At 45.0% G+C, this 17,741-nt stretch overlaps 2 protein-coding genes across 6 annotated transcripts in view; both read left to right on the top strand.

Annotated features, from left to right (window-relative positions):
* Window positions 1-17,741, top strand: part of LOC115468254 (E3 ubiquitin-protein ligase TRIM39-like) — an 872,633-nt gene that overhangs the window by 333,827 nt on the left and 521,065 nt on the right. The window lies entirely within an intron of this gene.
* Window positions 1-17,741, top strand: part of LOC115468255 (E3 ubiquitin-protein ligase TRIM39-like) — a 61,273-nt gene that overhangs the window by 1,959 nt on the left and 41,573 nt on the right. For 4 of the 5 annotated variants that reach the window (XM_030199814.1, XM_030199813.1, XM_030199815.1 and 1 more), the window contains exons 2-3: window positions 9,842-9,937; window positions 16,612-16,842. In XM_030199814.1, coding sequence (XP_030055674.1) covers window positions 9,842-9,937; window positions 16,612-16,842 — 327 coding nt within the window. The remainder of the gene's footprint in view (window positions 1-9,841; window positions 9,938-16,611; window positions 16,843-17,741) is intronic. The other variant, XM_030199818.1, reaches the window with a different exon arrangement.

Raw genomic sequence — 17,741 nt, forward strand, 5'->3', positions numbered from 1 at the left:
AAGCGACAGCCCAGAACTCTTAATGATTTAGAGATGATCTGCAAAGAGGAGTGGACCAAAATTCCTCCTGACATGTGTGCAAACCTCATCATCAACTACAGAAGACGTCTGACCGCTGTGCTTGCCAACAAGGGTTTTGCCACCAAGTATTAGGTCTTGTTTGCCAGAGGGATTAAATACTTATTTCCCTCTGCAGAATGCAAATAAATTCATATACTTTCCACAATGTGATTTTCCGGATTTAATTTGTGATGTGCTATCTCTCACTGTTACCAATAACCTACCCTTCAATTATGGGCTGCTCATGTCTTTGTCAGTGGGCAAACTTACAAAATCAGCAAGGGATCAAATACTTATTTCCCCCACTGTATGTATTTAATGAAATTACTGAAAACTGACATTTTCAATCTCATAAAACTAGGAATTGAAAAAGCAGAGTTTGAAACGTGAGCAGTAAGTTCAATCATCAAAACTTGAACCCTGGCTGCTGTCTATCTGAGCATCTTCCATCTACATTCAGGGGTCAATACTCAGCTTGTGAGTTGTGGTTCCTGGAAGGAATACATTTACTACTACTACTTAACATTTCTAGAGCGCTACTAGGGTTACGCAGCGCTGTACAATTTAATAAAGAAGGACAGTCCCTGCTCAAAAGAGCTTACAATCTAAAGGACGAAATGTCAAGTTGGGGCAGTCAAGATTTCCTGAATAGAGGTGTAGTGGTTAGGTGGGCTTTGAGCAAGGATTTGAAGATGGGCAGGGAGGGAGGGAGGTATTGCCAATACTCCATGTTGTACTTCAGATAGCAAAATACAGTCTTACAGATCCTGCTATACGTTCTGTAGAAGCCATCACACAGCCATTCTATGTGCACAAAACAAACAGAAAAATCATTCAACAGTATAACCAGGCATATTTATGTATTTATTGCATTTTCCCACCTATTTGCAGGTTCAGTGTGGCTTCCACAGTACTGTCAAAGGCATTTGCCCACATCACCTTACTTTTATGTTAATGCCCCCCACAAACACACATCACCTACTTACTCTCCCGCCCTCTTCTGCAGAAGGTTGAGATCCTCAGCCCCCCAGCACTCCCATCCAAGAAGTATGCAGTTTCATACGTTCCAAAAAAGTGTCATCCTCCCACAGCCCCATTCGCTTCCCCCTTTCCCATGGAGCAGCTTAAACGGCATTTCTTGTAAATTAGCACTGTCAAGGCCCAGAAAACATTGGAGGAAGCATATCTACCTGGTACAAAGCCCGCTTGATCCGTATGTATTCATGCAGGCAAGACTAACCCCAGGCGATGGGCTAATATATTCGCAAACAGTTTGATGTCCTGATTAAGGAGCAATATCAGACGATAAGACCCTAGTAGCTCCGCGCCCCTTCCAGGCTTGGGGAGTACCACTATATGAGCATACGTCAGTTCTCTTCCCGCCACTCCCTCCTCACATAGGCGATGACAAAGCTCTTGGAAGGGAAGACATATCTTCGTACCTAAGATCTTGTAAAACTCAGGCCCCAATCCATCGGGCCCAGGCGCCTTTGCTAACTTCAAGCGCTTAATCGCCTGGCCTATCTCTTCCCCCCTAACAGGAGCATTCAAGATATCCCTCTGTGCCTGCGGCAGCTGAGGCAAGGACAGATTCTCGAAAAAGGACTCCCTCTGTCCCCTGTCCATGTCGCCCTTATCATATAAGGCCTTGTAAAACCTCACAAACTCATTTTGTATATACTCCACCGATGTCACGCTCCCCTATTTCTAACTAGAGTAGCCAACAGCTTCCCTGCTTTATTTCCCCATCTATAGAGATTATATTTATACACTAGTAAAACATGCCCGTTTCTGGTGCAAATGAAACGGGTGCTAGCAAGGTTTTCCTCCCGAACCCCCCCCCCCCCCCGCTCACCCCTTCAGCATTGTGAAGGCACTGACCGCCATTGTTGCGGACCTCGTCAACGCACGCGAACGCCACCTTCAATGTGCTGAGTCATTGGTTGTGAAGCCACTGACGCCATAGCTCCGCCCTCGACGTCATCACGTTTGACGCGAGGGCGGGGCCCCAACATAGTGATTTCGGTGGCTTCACCACCACAAACCCTTCGAATCGGAAGGAAGTGCCTGGAGGAACTGACAGTGACATTAGTGTCCTCAGAATGTTGAGGGTGAGTTTTATTATATAGGATATGAATGTCCTGCACTGCTCTATCATTCAGCAGGTCATTAATTTTTCTTCGTATAGAATAGCATTCCCTTTTTGCCCCCTCGTCTCACGCGAAAATATGCGTTTCCCTCATCTGCTGTAATTGGTGCGACAGAGTGACCAGTGGCCTCTCTTTTTCTCTGCGAGTTCTTACAACATACGCCAATATGTGCCCTCTCAAAACTGCCTTGCCTGCTTCCCAATACACTATGGGGTCTACCGACTCAGGATCATTCTCCGCAAGATAATTCTCCCACATTCGCACCAAGAAAGCGCGAAACTCAGTATCCAAATACAAAGTGGGGTTCATACGCCATACCCGTGTCTCTCTTCCCTGTCCCCAACGCACATCCACCCATACCAGACAATGATCAGACACTGCTCCATCCACAATATCTGCAGCAACCGACCTTGACAGAAGGGAGGGGTCCAGAAGCAAATAATCAAGTCTCGCGTGCACACCATGCACCTGCGAGAAGAAAGTATAATCATGCACTTCAGAATTTAGTATCTTCCAAATATCTAGCAACCCCAACTCACGCATCAAAAAATTCACCCCCTTCCCTTCCCAAGCAGAAGGCCTTGGTTTTGCTGGTTTACAATCTATCAATGGGTCTGACGAGATGTTAAAATCCCCTCCTACTACTAGTTGATATCCACTGACCGATACCAACTGTACAAGAAGGCCTGAGAAAAATGAATGAGAGCATACATTTGGTGCATATATGGAACAGAGCAACCCTTTCTCCTTCACGCTCTCAGGTACTGCTACCAACCGAATATTATTTCTCCTGCTTCTATTTTCTTGGTCTTCTACTTTGTCTTCCTGCATTTTGCATCTCTTTTCTAACGCTAGTACTTGAGAATTCATACCGAATACCAAATCTTCCTGACTCGAGAGCCGTTCCTCCGCATGCTGAATGCGATTGCCATGTCTGCCAGATTTTCTTTCAGTTCCTCTAGAAAGGCATGCAGGGTCGATAGCTTATTGTCTACCACCAACGCCATGTGTTCATAATTTCTTTGATCGCCGCCTCCTGCAACGCGATCACAGGCGGATTTTGCGCCTGACTTCCTCCTGCTGATGCCTTCTCAGCCGCCATCTTAGACTCCTGGTGTTTTCCGCAGCTCTTCTGCACCCGCGGGGTCTTTGCCGGCATACCCGGGCACCACCACCTGAATCGTCTCCGCCGTCCGCCCAAATGCCTCCACGGAGCTCCCCCACACTTCTAGATAGTTGCTTGGGGTCCGAAACAAGGCAAGTAGTCGGCTTAAAGCTGTTTTAGTGGGTAATAGCAAGGAGAGTAGCTAAGAGACGTCCGTTCAGGAACCAGCCATCACGTGACCCCCTCGATATACTGACTTTCTGTGCCTTTTACAACTCCAGTTCCACCCTGACTCTGCTCCTGGATCAGCCCTCCACTGCCTGTGGAGGTCTCTGCCAAAATCCAGGAACAAAGTCCAATTAAGAGCTGCTGAATATTGGCTCATGGCCAGTTTAGCACTATTTAACCAGGCAGGAACCTACCCTGCCTGGCATAGGTGGTCGGTGGCCCAACTGTTTGGGGAGGCTAAAAGGGGCAGGGTTGTGGGTGGTGCCAGGGGGTGGGGCTTACATCCATAATTGTCTGACAACACACAGGAAAAATAAATAAATAAAAGTAAAATAGTCACAATACCGGAGACGTATTCAAGATGGCGTCAGGGTAAGACGTGTGGTCTTATCCCGGAGGAATTTCTTAACTTCGTTCATTTATTTCCTATCGTTATGCCCAAAAGAAAGGGGAAAACGAGGGGAGGTAGCTCCTTACCCTCTACGGACCCTTCTAGACGGCAACCTCCGATAACGGACTTCACAGTCTCTCTCACTACACCGGGCGTCCCGCAGACTGAGGCGGAGAGGAGCCTCGATCAGGGGAGTGAATTGTCACTCAGCCCAAGGAGCCCCTGTTTGCCACGAGTAGCAGGTGACGACGCGGAAGGAAGTCCCGCCCTACAGTTGGAAGCTGTGGTTTCGGGGAAGGAGCACTCCCTTAGCGTTGTGCTGCAACAGTCGGGAACTCCCCGCCAAGAACCGAGCCAAACATTCACCCCCAGAGGCAGCAGTAGCCCGATTAACATCCAGAAAGAAGCCCGGTCCGTTCAGGAAATGGCGGACCAACGGTCGGAACCTCTGGTGCAACTACAGCCTCTGGAGAAGCCAACAAAGGTGACGTTGGAATCTTTATGGGGGGCGATGGAATCCCTGCATAAAATATGTTTTTCCTTAGTTTCTACTTTGCAAACTAACACTTTAAAAACAGAAACTCTTCAGTCTGAATTGGCTTCCCAAGCGAATAATTTGAAACAATGTGAATTTTCTATCTTACAATTAAAAGAACAAGACTCTAAATTGCTCCAAAATGCAGACCTGACGCACAGGAAGATTGAGAACTTAGAGAATGGATTTAGAAACTTAAATTTGAGATTTTTGAACTTTCCCTTTGTTAAATTTATTCCACTGAGAGAATTGTTCCATAAGTTCTTAAAAGATGTATTTAAATATCCTGAGACAAATTTTCCTCCCATACAAAAACTTTACTTATTACCTTTTCGAGATATTAAAGGAAAAGATAAAGGTGTGGAAAATACTACAGTAGAAAATTTGGATGTCTCAGCCTTGTTAGAGCAGTCACAAGAAGAGGTAGTATTTAGGTCTACCTTATTAGTATCTTTTGTATTTCTTACTGATAAAGAAGCGATCTTGAGGCAATACTTAAGACAAATTTCATCTGTTGTTTTTCTGGGAGAGAAAATTCAAATCTTCCCAGATGTGTCAAGGACTACACAAGAGCGTCGAAAAAAGTTTTTGATGATGAGGCAAGAGACTATACAATTGGGAGCTAAGTTTCAGCTTCGATTTCCCTGTAAATGCATAGTGCATTATGAAAATAAGACATATCATTTCTTTGATGTTTTGCAATTGCGATCTTTTCTAAATGCAAGGTTACCCAAACCACCACAGGATTCAATGTAAGGGCTTTAATTATTTTTTGTAGTGATAACCCTAACGCCTTTCTTGATTTAAATTTATATGCTACCTGATATTCTTATCCTCTTGTAAGATTTATTAAAGTCTCCCCCTTAGTTGAGGACTACAAAAATGACACTTATTTGATGAGAATTTACTCTCAAATTATATTTCCTTATTAAGTTTAATTGCTTTTTTTTTTTTTCTTGACAAAGTTCAGCTTTGGAATGTAATTGTAAAATTTATAAATAAAATAATAAAAAAAAAAAAAAAAAAAAATAGTCACAATACCTTTAACAATGCAACATCAGATCCTCCAAAATATTATAAAACCATGTCTGATGTTATGACAAACAAACTAAAATTAATTTAAAGTGTTGATGTCACCTTAGTACGGCCAACACACAATCTCTCCACTGCAAAACACTATACACAAACTTGTGCAAAAACACACTCAGAAACTTACCAAACCGAAAGGCAGTACTATAATTACACCAGGCTGTAAAACACCAATACACTACCTAGTGAAAAAAACAAAACCAAAAGGGCTGCAAATAGTACACGCTAGCAGAATACTGCACCTTGATCACACATGAAAAACACATGACAACAGATATGACTAAGGAACTAGAAATCAAAAGATATGAAGGCAAAATATGGAACTGGAAAATTATCTCAAGAAGTCAGACTCATCATGCAGCAATACTAGAAAAATTGAAACTTAACGTGCAAAATATCACAGCTGCACATTTCCAAAAGCTGACATATTCCAATTAATACATTCTGAATAAAATACTTTTTTCTACCTTTGTTGTCTGATCGTTTAGTTTTTCTATTCGCTTTGGTCCCAGTGTCTTCTGTTTTATGCAGTGTCTTCTTTCCGTTTGATATTCTTTCACTCACCATGTCCACCATCCTCCTGTGTCCTTATGCGTTCTGTCTACCATCTGTGGCACCCTGTCCCTATCCTTCCTCCAGTTGCAGCATCTGTCCTCAAAGCGTTCCGATCCAGTCCTTAAATTCAGCAGTTTCCCCTCCATCCATATTCAACATTTCTCCTCACTCCCCTCCATTCATCCATCCATGTCCAGCAACTCTTCTCTCTCCCCAGCCCTCCCCTCCATTTATCCATCCATCCGTGTCCAGCAACTCTCCTTTCTCCCCTGCCCTCCATCCATCTCTAGCAAATCTCTTCTCTCCCCTGGTCCTTCCATCCATCCATCTAGCAAATCTCCTCTGTCCCCTGACCCCTCCATCCTTCCATATCTAGCAATTCTCCTCTGTCCTCTGCCCTCCCCTACATGTCCAGTGATTTCTCTTCTCTCCCCTGTCCCGTCTACCCCCTCTCTCCTCATCCTTCCATCCGTTTTCCCTCTTTATCTCCCCATCCTTCTGTGTTCCTCTTCCCTCTTTCTCTCCATATCCTTCCATTCGTCTACCCCCTCTCCCGATCCTGCCATCCAACGTCTACCCCCCCTCCCGATCCTTCCATCCAGTGTCTCTCTCTATCCCCTTCTTTCCATCCAGTGTCTCTTTCTCTACCCTTTTCCATTCATCATGCCCCCCCTCTCTCTCCCCATCCTTCAATGTTTCTCCTCCTGTTAGTTTCTCTCCCTACCCTTCCTTCCAGCATCTTCCCTCTTTCACCCCCCCCCCCACTTTCTCCTCATTTTCAGCAGCTTCTCCCTTTCTCCAGGACTCCAGCCCTTCTCCATGTCCCCTCCTTCTCTCCCCATCTTCCCACTCTCTCCATTATATCTGCCTAGTGCCTGTGCCTCCCGCTCCCCCTTCCACCCCGTATGAACTTGTTGGCCACTGCTGCTTCTCCTCTTCAGCAGCAGCGCCCCGAGTCCCGACAAAACAAAAAAAAAAGGGTAATACACGTTACATACCCCCGAAGCGCAGGAATCAGCTGGGAGGACCGACACCACGCAGCTGCAACCGCATTGGAGCCCCCAGGAGCAACAGCTGGCTGCTGGAACACGCGCGGGGCTGTACCGTAGCAGCTTTTATTCAAGCGTGGGCTATCGGCACTGCAACCGCTCCTCTCTGTCCCGGAGCAGAGAGAGGAGCAGCTGCAGTGCAGACAGACCATGCTTGAAGGCTGCTACCACGGCCCCGCTCTTACTTCTTTCCATTTTTCGTTGCGCTGAAAAGGAGACTTTCCTGCTTTGGCGGGAGTGCGGGAGATGACCCGCCAAAGCGGAAGTCTCCCGACTTGGCACTGGGCGGGGAAGGTCACCCCCAAGCCTCCCCAAGCCTCCAATACGGGGCGCCTATGCTGCCTGGTTATATCCAGTGCTTTTTTTGTAGGAAAAAAGGTACTGGTATTTATTATGGGCGGGGCCACCTCCTATGGCTCCACGCCTATGATAGCCACACCCCTTATACCAACCATGGCGCATATAAACAGGCATCATTGAAAATATTATACCTGTATAGGAGAAAAATAACTGGAATTTTTTCATTATAAATAATTTCTGTAAGATGTTACAGCTCCAGTATACCCAGTGCAAAATAAGATAGCAGATGTAAATATTCCAAACACTAAAATTATTTTTTCTACCTTTGTTGTCTGGTGACTTTGTTTTTCTGATCATGTCGGTCCCAGTCTCTGATTCTGCTGCTCTCTATCTGTTCCCTTAACTCCGTTTCCAGGTCCATTCATTTCTTTATTTTCCTCCTTTCTTCTTCATTTCTTGTTCTACATCCATAGGTAAAAGCTGTGGCCTCCGCAGACTTGACTGGAGGAGGTATAGAGTGGATCCAGTTTTTGCCTATTTTCTCCATCCATGTGCAGTTTTTCTCCTCTTTTCCCTTTCCCTCATCTCTGTCAGTATGCATCTCCTTCCTATTCTTCCCTCCCTTCCATCCATACGCATCTCCTGTCCTTCCTCTCTCTTCCCTCTCATCCATCCATGTCCAGCATTTCTCCTCTCTCCTCCCCTCCATCCATGTTCATTTCACTTCCTCTCTCTTCCCTTCCCTCCATCCATGTCCAGCTTTTCAACTCTCTCCCCTCCATCCGTGTTCAGAATTTCTTATCTCCCCTAAATCCATGTGCATCTCCTCCTCTGTCTTTCCCTCCCTCCATCCATGTACAGCATTTCTCCTCTCCCCCTCCCCTCCATCCATGTTCATCTCACTTCCTCTCTCTTTCCTCCTCTCCATCCATGTCCAGCATTTCAACTCTTTCCCCTCCCCACCATCCATGTGCATCTCCTTCCTCTGTCTTCCCTCTCCTCCATCCAGCATTTCTTCTCTCTCCCTTCCCCTCCATCCGTGAGTATCTCCTTCCTCTGTCTGGCAGAGTTTAAAAAGGGGTTAGACAGTTTCCTAAAGGACAAGTCCATAAACCGCTACTAAATGGACTTGGGAAAAATCCACAATTCCAGGAATAACATGTATAGAATGTTTGTACGTTTGGGAAGCTTGCCAGGTGCCCTTGGCCTGGATTGGCCGCTGTCATGGACAGGATGCTGGGCTCGATGGACCTTTGGTCTTTTCCCAGTGTGGCATTACTTATGTACTTATGTCTTTCCTTCCCTCCCAACATTTCTCTTCCCTATCCTCCACTCCATCCATGTCCAAGGTAAACTTCTATAAAACAGATGAAGATGTGATTCCATGTGCCCCAATGAAAGGAGAGTTTAATTCTACTTGCATTTAATTTTAATATATTCCATCGTCTTTATAAACACCAGGCTTCCCAAGGCAGATTACAATCAGTTAAGATGAACCCATCAGGAAACAGAATATTCTCACTGAAATCTGGCTATCTGAATTGTATAGAAACACAGTGAAGAAAAATGAGCACAAACTACAGAATTTATTATTGCTGTTTCTACTAGCTACAATAATTTTTGAAGTTGTTTTAGTGATACTCAATTACGTCTTTTCTCCTCCACCTCATAAGGCACTGCCTATCCAACAAAAACAGTGTTAGACTTGTTACAGATGGACCGACAATAAAGAATGACAACGTGGATGCAGCAGCTCACAGGTTTGCTTGCTGTGTTTTGAGTGAACGGTGACGGCTGCGTGGGGGAGTGGAAACAGAGATTCATCAAATGTCTTCCTTACTTACAGTGGACTAGACAGAGAGTGGAGTGGAAGTGAGCCTATTTACCGAAGTCGCAGTGGCAAACCGGCGGGCTGTGGCAGTAAAGGCAGCAAGTAGGCAGGCTCGGCTCCGTCCTTCGCTTCCCTGCCCTCTCAGCGTCCCGCCCGCACGGAAAGGAAATGACATCAGAGGAAGGCGGGATGGTGAGAGGGCAGGGAAGCGAAGGACAGAGGCGAGCCTGCCTGCCTGCTTGCTGCCTTTACTGCTGACGCCCGCCGGTTCGCTGCTGTGACTTCGGTAAATAGAATATTTTGCAGGGGGCAGAACGGAATGTAGGGGAGCTGCCGGCCCTCAGAAACAAAGGTGCCGGTATGCCGTACTCGTGCGTACCGGCACAAAAAAAGCACTGGTTATATCACTTTGAATTTTAACCTCTCAGAATTCAATTATCTTAAAGAAATGATCTAAAGTGGAAGGAACATCTCACATTTACTGTTGAGTCTGAAATTGTGGTTATAAAATAATCACATGCTAATCAAGGATGTTTTAATACTCACAGGAAAAGCTTAAAATGCACCTGAAGCCTGTGAAAAAGAATCTGGAAGATCTGGAGAAGTTTAAATCTACTGAAGAGAAGAAAGCTGAAAAGCTGAGGGTGAGTGTCTGTGTCTCTTTCTTATCCAGTTTCTGCAGGGGTTTTGTTGCTTTCACTACATCAATCCCCTGAATCACCTGAATAAAAGAATAATAGAATTCAATCCTCCTCGTTACTAATAGTATGTTTTCAGCCAATAAGGAACCAAAAAATAGTTTCCATATTATAAGTATCGCTTCCTTATTCACTGAGAACAGGCAGATTCTGAATCCGTATGTGGAACAAAGGAAAATTGTAACATTGCATTTCTTGCAGAAAGGTAGTGTGCTGTGGGCTGCAAAATGGGAAAGGAGAACTGGGCTCAGGCTTGATCCAGTCCAGCAGTGTAGAGTGGGGGTCTTTGGGGCTGTTGTGGTGCCAGGAAGGATGGCTGCAGGGCTGAGTGTACCAGGGCCTGTTAGGGGGCAGGAATTGGAGCAGTAGCATGGTCGTGAGAACTGGACGAGTCTCTGGTGTGGGGAAGCAAAGCGAGAGGTAGGCAGGAGCCTGAAAAAGAGTTCTAGGCCCACTGGGGAAAATATTGTCCCGATTCAGGGCCGTGCTGGGCTCCAAAGTGTGGCAGCTGACTGGCCATGTTGGAGTGAGCCTGGGAAACCAACTTGAGCACCAGTGGGTCAAAAGCAGGAGCCCTGACAAACCCAGAAGTATGTTCATGGGTGCATGCATGTTCATGGGATCACAGGTCCACACAGGGCCCATAAGGAAAGTGGAGCTTGGTGTGGAACAGAACTAGGACTCAGTGGGGAGGTGAGAAGTGAGAGTGGAGGAAGAGAGGAGCAACAGCGGAGGTCTTTTAATGATTCTGAGTTGGTCAGTGAAGGAAGGTTGTGAGAGCTGAGTTATCCTCCACCCGATAATACTTCAAAAAGTTAAAGATGAGTATTTTATATACATTTATGTAAAAAACATTTAAAAGACAGTTAAAGGTGTTAGTTAAAGATGTTATATTAGATGTGCTTTTGAATTTTTTGACCCACAGTAGAGTTTTGCCAGGTGTGACGTGAAGTTTTCAGACTTCTCAGCTGCTGGAGTTGCCCTCATAGCCCACTCCAGCCCATCTAGAATTGTCTTTCTATAATTCGGACAGAGATCGTAGAAATTTATTTATTTGTTGCATTTGTACCCCACATTTTCCCACCTATTTGCAGGCTCAATGTGGCTTGCATAGTACCGTCAAAGGCGTTTGCACAGTTGGTGGATAACAAATACAAAGTTGTATAGTGATCGTATCAGGTATAAGTGGAGGGTCTGAATGGATGAAGATTGCGTGTTGTCCTATTCGATCATAGTCCTTCTGTGTTGGTAGGTGAAGAGGGTTATGTGGGGTCGTTGGGGTAGGCCTTTTTGAAGAGGTTGGTTTTTAGTGATTTCCTGAAGTTCAAGTGGTCGTGGATTGTTTTCACAGCTTTTGGGAGCCCATTCCATACTTGTGCGCTTATGTAGGAGAAGCCGGCTGCGTAAGTTGATTTGTATTTCAGTCCTTTGCAATTTGGGTAGTGTAGGTTTAGGTAGGATCTTGATGATCTGACTTTCCTGCTTATAATTGAACGAGAAAAACGCCCAAGTTCCGACCTAAATCGGGAGATGGACGTTTATCTCACAAAAACGAATAACACGGTATAATCGAAAGCCGAACTTGGATGTTTTCAATTGCACTCCATCGCGGAAGCGTACAAAGTTGACAAGGGCGTGTCGGAGGCGTGGTGAAGGCGGGACTGGGGCATGGTTATCACCCGAACAGAGATGGGCGCCTTTCACCGATAATGGAAAAAAAGTATGCGTTTGTAGCTAGAATTTAGGGCACTTTTCCTGGACCCTGTTTTTTCACGAATAAGGCCCCAAAAGTGCCCTAAATGACCAAAATACCACCAGAGGGAATCGGGAATGACCTCCCATGACTCCCCCAGTGGTCACTAACCCCCTCCCACCACAAAAAATGATGTTTCACAACTTTTTATTTTCACCCTCAAATGTCATACCCACCTCCCTGGCAGCAGTATGCAGGTCCCTGGAGCAGTTGTTAGGGGGTGCAGTGGACTTCAGGCAGGTGGACCCAGGCCCATCCCCCCCTACCTGTTACAATTTTGCTGCTTAATGCTTAGTCGTCCAACCCCCCCAAACCCACTGTACCCACATGTAGGTGCCCCCCTTCACCCCTTAGGACTTGTGGGCAGTGGGTCTTGAGGGGGATTTGGGGGGCTCAACACACAAGGGGTGCTATGCACCTGGGAGCTCTTTTACATTTTTTTGGGTTTTTGTAAAAGTGCCCCCTAGGGTGCCCGGTTGGTGTCCTGGCATGTGAGGGGGACCAGTGCACTACGAATCCTGGCCCCTCCCACGAACAAATGCCTTGGATTTATTCGTTTTTGAGCTAGGCGCTTTCATTTTCCATTATTGCTGAAAAGCAAAAACGCCCAGCTCACAAATTGTTGAATAAAACATGGACGTCTATTTTTTTCGAAAATACGGTTTGGTCCGCCCCTTCACGGACCCGTTCTCAGAGATAAACGCCCATGGAGATAGATGTTTTTGTTCGATTATGCCCCTCTTTGTTTCTTATTGGTAAGTCTATGAGGTCTGTCATGTATTCTGGGACTACGCCATATATGATTTTGTGGACTAAGGTGCAGATTTTGACGATGATCCGTTCTTTGATTGGGAGCCAATGCAACTTTTCTCGGAGGGGGTTGGCACTTTCGAGGCGTGCTTTGCTGAATATCAGCCTGACTGCTGTATTTTGGGCGGTCTGGAGTTTTTTTTACGAGTTGTTCTTTGCAGCCCGCGTAGATTTCATTGCAATAATCTGCATGGCTTAGGACCATTGATTGTATTAGGTATCGAAAAGTTGCTCTTGGGAAGAAAGGTTTTAATCATTTGAGCTTCCACGTTGAATAGAACATTTTCTTTGTTACAGAGTTTACTTGGCTCTCGAGGGTAAGGTTGCGATCGAGTGTGACACCGAGTATTTTCAAACTGTCCAAGGTAGGGAGGGTATGTCCTGGAGTATTTATGGTTGCGGGTTTGTATGTGTTATATGGAGAGGAGAGGATGAGGCAATGTGTTTTTTCGGTATTCAGTTTAAGTTGGAATGAGTTTGCTCAGGAGTCCATGATGTTCAGACTATCATTGATTTTGTTGGTTATTTCTGTCAGATCATGTCTGAAGGGGATGTATATTGTAACATCATCTGCATAAATGAATGGGTTAAGGCCTCGGTTGCATAAGGACTGTGCCAGTGGAATCATCATCATGTTGAAGAGTATTGGTGATAATGATGATCCGTGAGGTACTCCACAGACTGCTTTCCAAGGTGGTGATATGTTTGACTTTGATTTTACTTAATAAGTTCTGGTGGTTAGAAAGCCTTTGATCCAGTTAAGTACGTTTCCTTCAATCCCGAAGTGGCCTAGTATTCTTAGTAGTATGTTGTGGTTTACCATGTCGAATGTGCTCGACATGTCGAACTGGAGGAGGAGTATGCTTTTGCCTATGGCAATCTCCTGCTTGAATTTGGCCAGGAGGGTGACTAGGACAGTGCTATGGTGGGATCGGAATCCTGATTGTGAATTATGTAGTATTGAGAACTTGTCCAGGTATTCCGTAAGCTGTTTAGTCATGAAGCTCTCCATCATTTTTACTACTAATGGGATAGCCGCAACTGGGCGGTAATTGGTGATATTGTTTGTGCTTTTCTTGGTGTCTTTTGGTATTGGGGTGAGTAGGATGTTACCATGTTCCTCAGGGAAGAGACCTTGCTGTAACATGAAGTTTAGATGGGATGTAAGGTCTGCTATGAAGCGGTCTAGGGCAGACTTGAGTAGATGACTGGGACATGTATCCAGTTTGCAGTGGGTCTTGGCAATCCTGTGAGTCGCTTGTGTAACTGATTCGGTGCTGAGGAGATTAAATGTCCAAATGCAGTCAGCTGGGTATCCTTCGGAGGATGGGTCCAGATCGTTGAAGAAGATTTCGATGTCGGTATTGTGATGAGGAGGTGTGCTGAGTAGTTTTATTATTTTTTCGATAAAGTAGTTAGCAAGTTTGTCTGCGGGAGGGATGTCTGTGTTGGTTGTGGTGATAGGGGTGGCATCTAGTAACTTATTTACGAGTTGGAATAGTTTCTTCATATCTTTGTAGTCCGGTCCTTATTTGGTTTTGTAGTAGGACCTTTTGGTTTGTTTTATTGCGTATTTGTATTTTCTATGTATTTGTTTCCATGCATTGAGTGTGTGTTTATCTTTTGTCTTTCTCCATACTCGTTCAAGTTTTCTAGATTGTGTTTTGAGTTTTTTTTTGTTCGTCATTGAACTAAGGTATAGTGTTTTGTCTTTTTGATATTTTTGTTTTTAAGGGTGCTATTTTGTTTAGTACGCTGTTGCATCTGCCATCCCAGTGGTTGAGATAAAGTATGGAATCAGTGCATGTTGTCCATTCGTTGTCGTATATTTGTTGCCAGAATATTTGTGGATCGATTTGCCCTCTTGTAGTGTAAGTAGTACGTTCTGATGTACTGTTTGAGCCCTTCTTCCACCAGTTTAGAGTTAGGCTCAGTTTGTAATGGTCAGTCCAAGGTATTGCTGTCCATTTGATGTCTGTTATTAATAGGTTAATGTCTGTAGGTAGTTTATGTGATAGGAGGTCCAATGTATGTCCTTTGATATAGGTAGTCTGCATGTGGCCCTATTTTGCCATATTGGGGACACAGATCATAGAAGTCTGCCTAGCACTGGCCTTCCTTCCCTACTACTGGAATTGCTGTCTAAGCATTGCTAAGTTTTGTTTTTATGTCATCCTTCTTCCATACAGTGATCTTTTTGTGTTTATCCCATCACCATGTTTGTCTCCACCACCTCTCCCAGAAGGTTGCTCCAGGAATCCCCCACCCTTTTTGTGATAAAGTACTTCTTAATGTTACTCCTAAGTCAACCACCTTGTAACCTCAATTCATGTCGTCTAGGTCTACTACTACTACTATTAAACATTTCTATAGCGCTACTAGACTTACGCAGCGCTGTACAAATTAACATGAAAAGACAGTCCCTGCTCAACAGAGCTTACAGTCTAAATTGGACAGACGAACAGACAGCTAGGGGTGGGGAAATTGCAGTGGTAGGGGTGATAAGTGAGGGTGTTGAGTAAGAGAGTCATGGTTAGACTTGAAGACAGCCAGAGACTGAGCCTGACGTACCGGCTCAGGGAGTCTATTCCAGGCATAGGGAGCAGCGAGATAGAAGGAACGGAGCCGGGAGTTAGCAGTGGGGGAGAAGGGGGACGACAGGAGACATTTACCCAGCGAACGGAGTTCACGGGGAGGAGTGTAGGGAGAGATGAGAGCGGAAAGGTACTGAGGAGCTGCGGAGTGGATGCACTTGTAGGTCAAAAGGAGAAGTTTGAACCGTATGCGGAAGCGGATAGGGAGCCAGTGAAGCGACTTGAGGAGAGGGCTAACGGGAGTATAGCGACTCTGGCGGAATAAAAGACGCGCAGCAGAGATTTGGACAGATTGAAGAGGAGATAGATGGCTGAGCGGGAGACCTGTGAGAAGCAAATTGCAGTAGTCTAGGTGAGAGGTGATAAGGGTGTGGGTAAGGGTCTACCACTTCTCCGTCTCTGGAAAAGATTTGTTTATATATTAATACCTTTCAAGTATTAAAATGTCTGTATTATATCTCCTCTCTCCCTCCTTTCCTCTAAGGTAAACTTATTTAGTTCATCTGAACTAGAGTAAATGAATTGAGGTTACAGGGTGTTCAACTTAGGAGCAACATCAGGAAGTACTTTTTCACAGTGAGGGTGACAGAGACAAAATAAATGGTAATAAATAAACTAAAAAGAGGTGAGTTAGGATCTCAACGATATCAAATCAGTTATAAACACTCAAAATGTAAATAGTCTTTCAACACTGAGTCATAATGAAGTATTTTTCAGTGTCTGTTTCAAGACTCTTCCCTGACGGAGTCTATCAAAACACTGGCCACTGTCGGAAGTTCGTTTGATGCATCTGCACCGCTAAGATAAGTGTTGACACCCAGACACACATGATATAGATAAAAATTCCTTTTTTGGTATATGGAAAGTATTCTGAGGCTTATTACTTCCTTTTTATCTTGGAGCTATTACATTTTGAGAGGGTATAATTGATAGGAGTCAAAAATGGTGACTAGAATTCAAAAATGGAGGCTGCTTGTGGTAAGGGGTAAGAATAGCAAAGGAGGGAGACGTCTCTTCTGCTCACTTAGAAACAATATGGGGACAACAGTGGTACTGGGATGGGTACATTGCACATGGGGAGACAGGCAGAGGGAGTTGCTGGGCAGGGGATGGAGGAGATTGTGAAAGGAGGATATGTTTCTGAGTATGGTGAGAGAGGAAGGCTGGGAAAAGAGTGGGTGGTGAGAGGATGAAGGCTATTCTGGAGTCATCACTGTTAAATGAGGAAGTGCGGTACCAGAGCCACCATTTATAAGAGGGTAATGGAGACACTGGAACTCTGGAATATGGGTTTGGGTGGGAGACGGTACATGTCTCAATTAATACAGGGTGCTCAGTACACTTGTACTGGCCCTGTTGACAACAAAAGAGATTTCTTGTTCATTGAAAGACCTGAATCCAGAGCTCTGTTCAACAAAATCACTCTAGTGTTACTGAGAATTCTCTCTCCATGTTTAATCCAGAGTGACACAGAGAGGAAAAGACAAATAGTTGAGTCCGAGTTTGAAGAGTTGCACCAGTTTCTGAATAAGGAGAAGCAGATCTTTCTCTCGAGACTGGAGGAGGAAGAGAAGAAGATTCTCCAGAGAATCACGGAAAATGTGATCCAGCTAGAAGAGCAAAATTCCTCGCTCATGCAGCTGATCTCCGAAATAGAGGAGAAGAGTCAGCAGCCAACCAACGAGTTACTGAAGGTGAGATTAGCAAATATATTTCTAAGGAAGATACAGATTTGCCAGGAGGAATCAGGGAATTCAAGTTGTAGATCAAAATATCTTAAAATAATGAGGGCTGATTTTTCAAAGCTGCACTTACCACATCAGAGTGTCACGATTGTGGCCGTGACCCCTCTTTGACTAACCTTATTTCCAGATGGTCATCTTTTTAGCTGGCTCCTGTCTGTTCTTTCCCACTTGCTGTGTGTTCCAAGCCTCACTTTGTTGTTCAGTGTATTTCCTGCCTCTGTCTTGTAGTGTTTTCTACTTCCTGTGTGTTTCAAGCCTCACTTTGGTGTTCAGTGTATTTCCTGCCTCTGTCCTGTAGTTGTGACATCATTAGTGAGGGCCTTTATAAGGAAGTGGTGGACTTTCATTCAGGGCCTTTGCAATGCCAAAGGTCTCCAGGTTAGTTTGTGTGCAGTGTGGCACTTCTGCCTTGTTCATAGTCTGTGTGCCTGTGGGCACTTCTGTTTTGATTTCTTGTTGCCTTGTTCATAGTCTGTGTGCCTGTGGGCACTTCTGTCTTGATTTCTTGTTGCCTTGTTCATAGTCTGTGTGCCTGTGGGCACTTGTCTTGATTTCTTGTTGCTTTAGTCATAGCCTGTGTGCCCGTGGGCACTTCTGTTTTGATTCCTTGTTTAGGGTGCCTGTGTGCACTTCTGCTTCTGTTCTTCTCAGTCTGTTTGTGTGCTAGGTTCAGCCTTCCGCCATAGTTCTGTTGTTTGTCTGTGTGGGTCAGCTTTGTATCCTGCTTGTGTCTGCCCTGTTTGTCTTCAGCTCCAGTTCCCTTCCTTCTTGTGTCTTCCCTGTTTGCTTTCAGCTTCCATTGCAGCCTAGCCTGTTTGAGAATTCTGAATCCTGTTCCAGTATCCTGA

This window comes from Microcaecilia unicolor, chromosome 4 (assembly GCF_901765095.1).
Source record: "Microcaecilia unicolor chromosome 4, aMicUni1.1, whole genome shotgun sequence".
Lineage (NCBI taxonomy): Eukaryota > Metazoa > Chordata > Amphibia > Gymnophiona > Siphonopidae > Microcaecilia > Microcaecilia unicolor.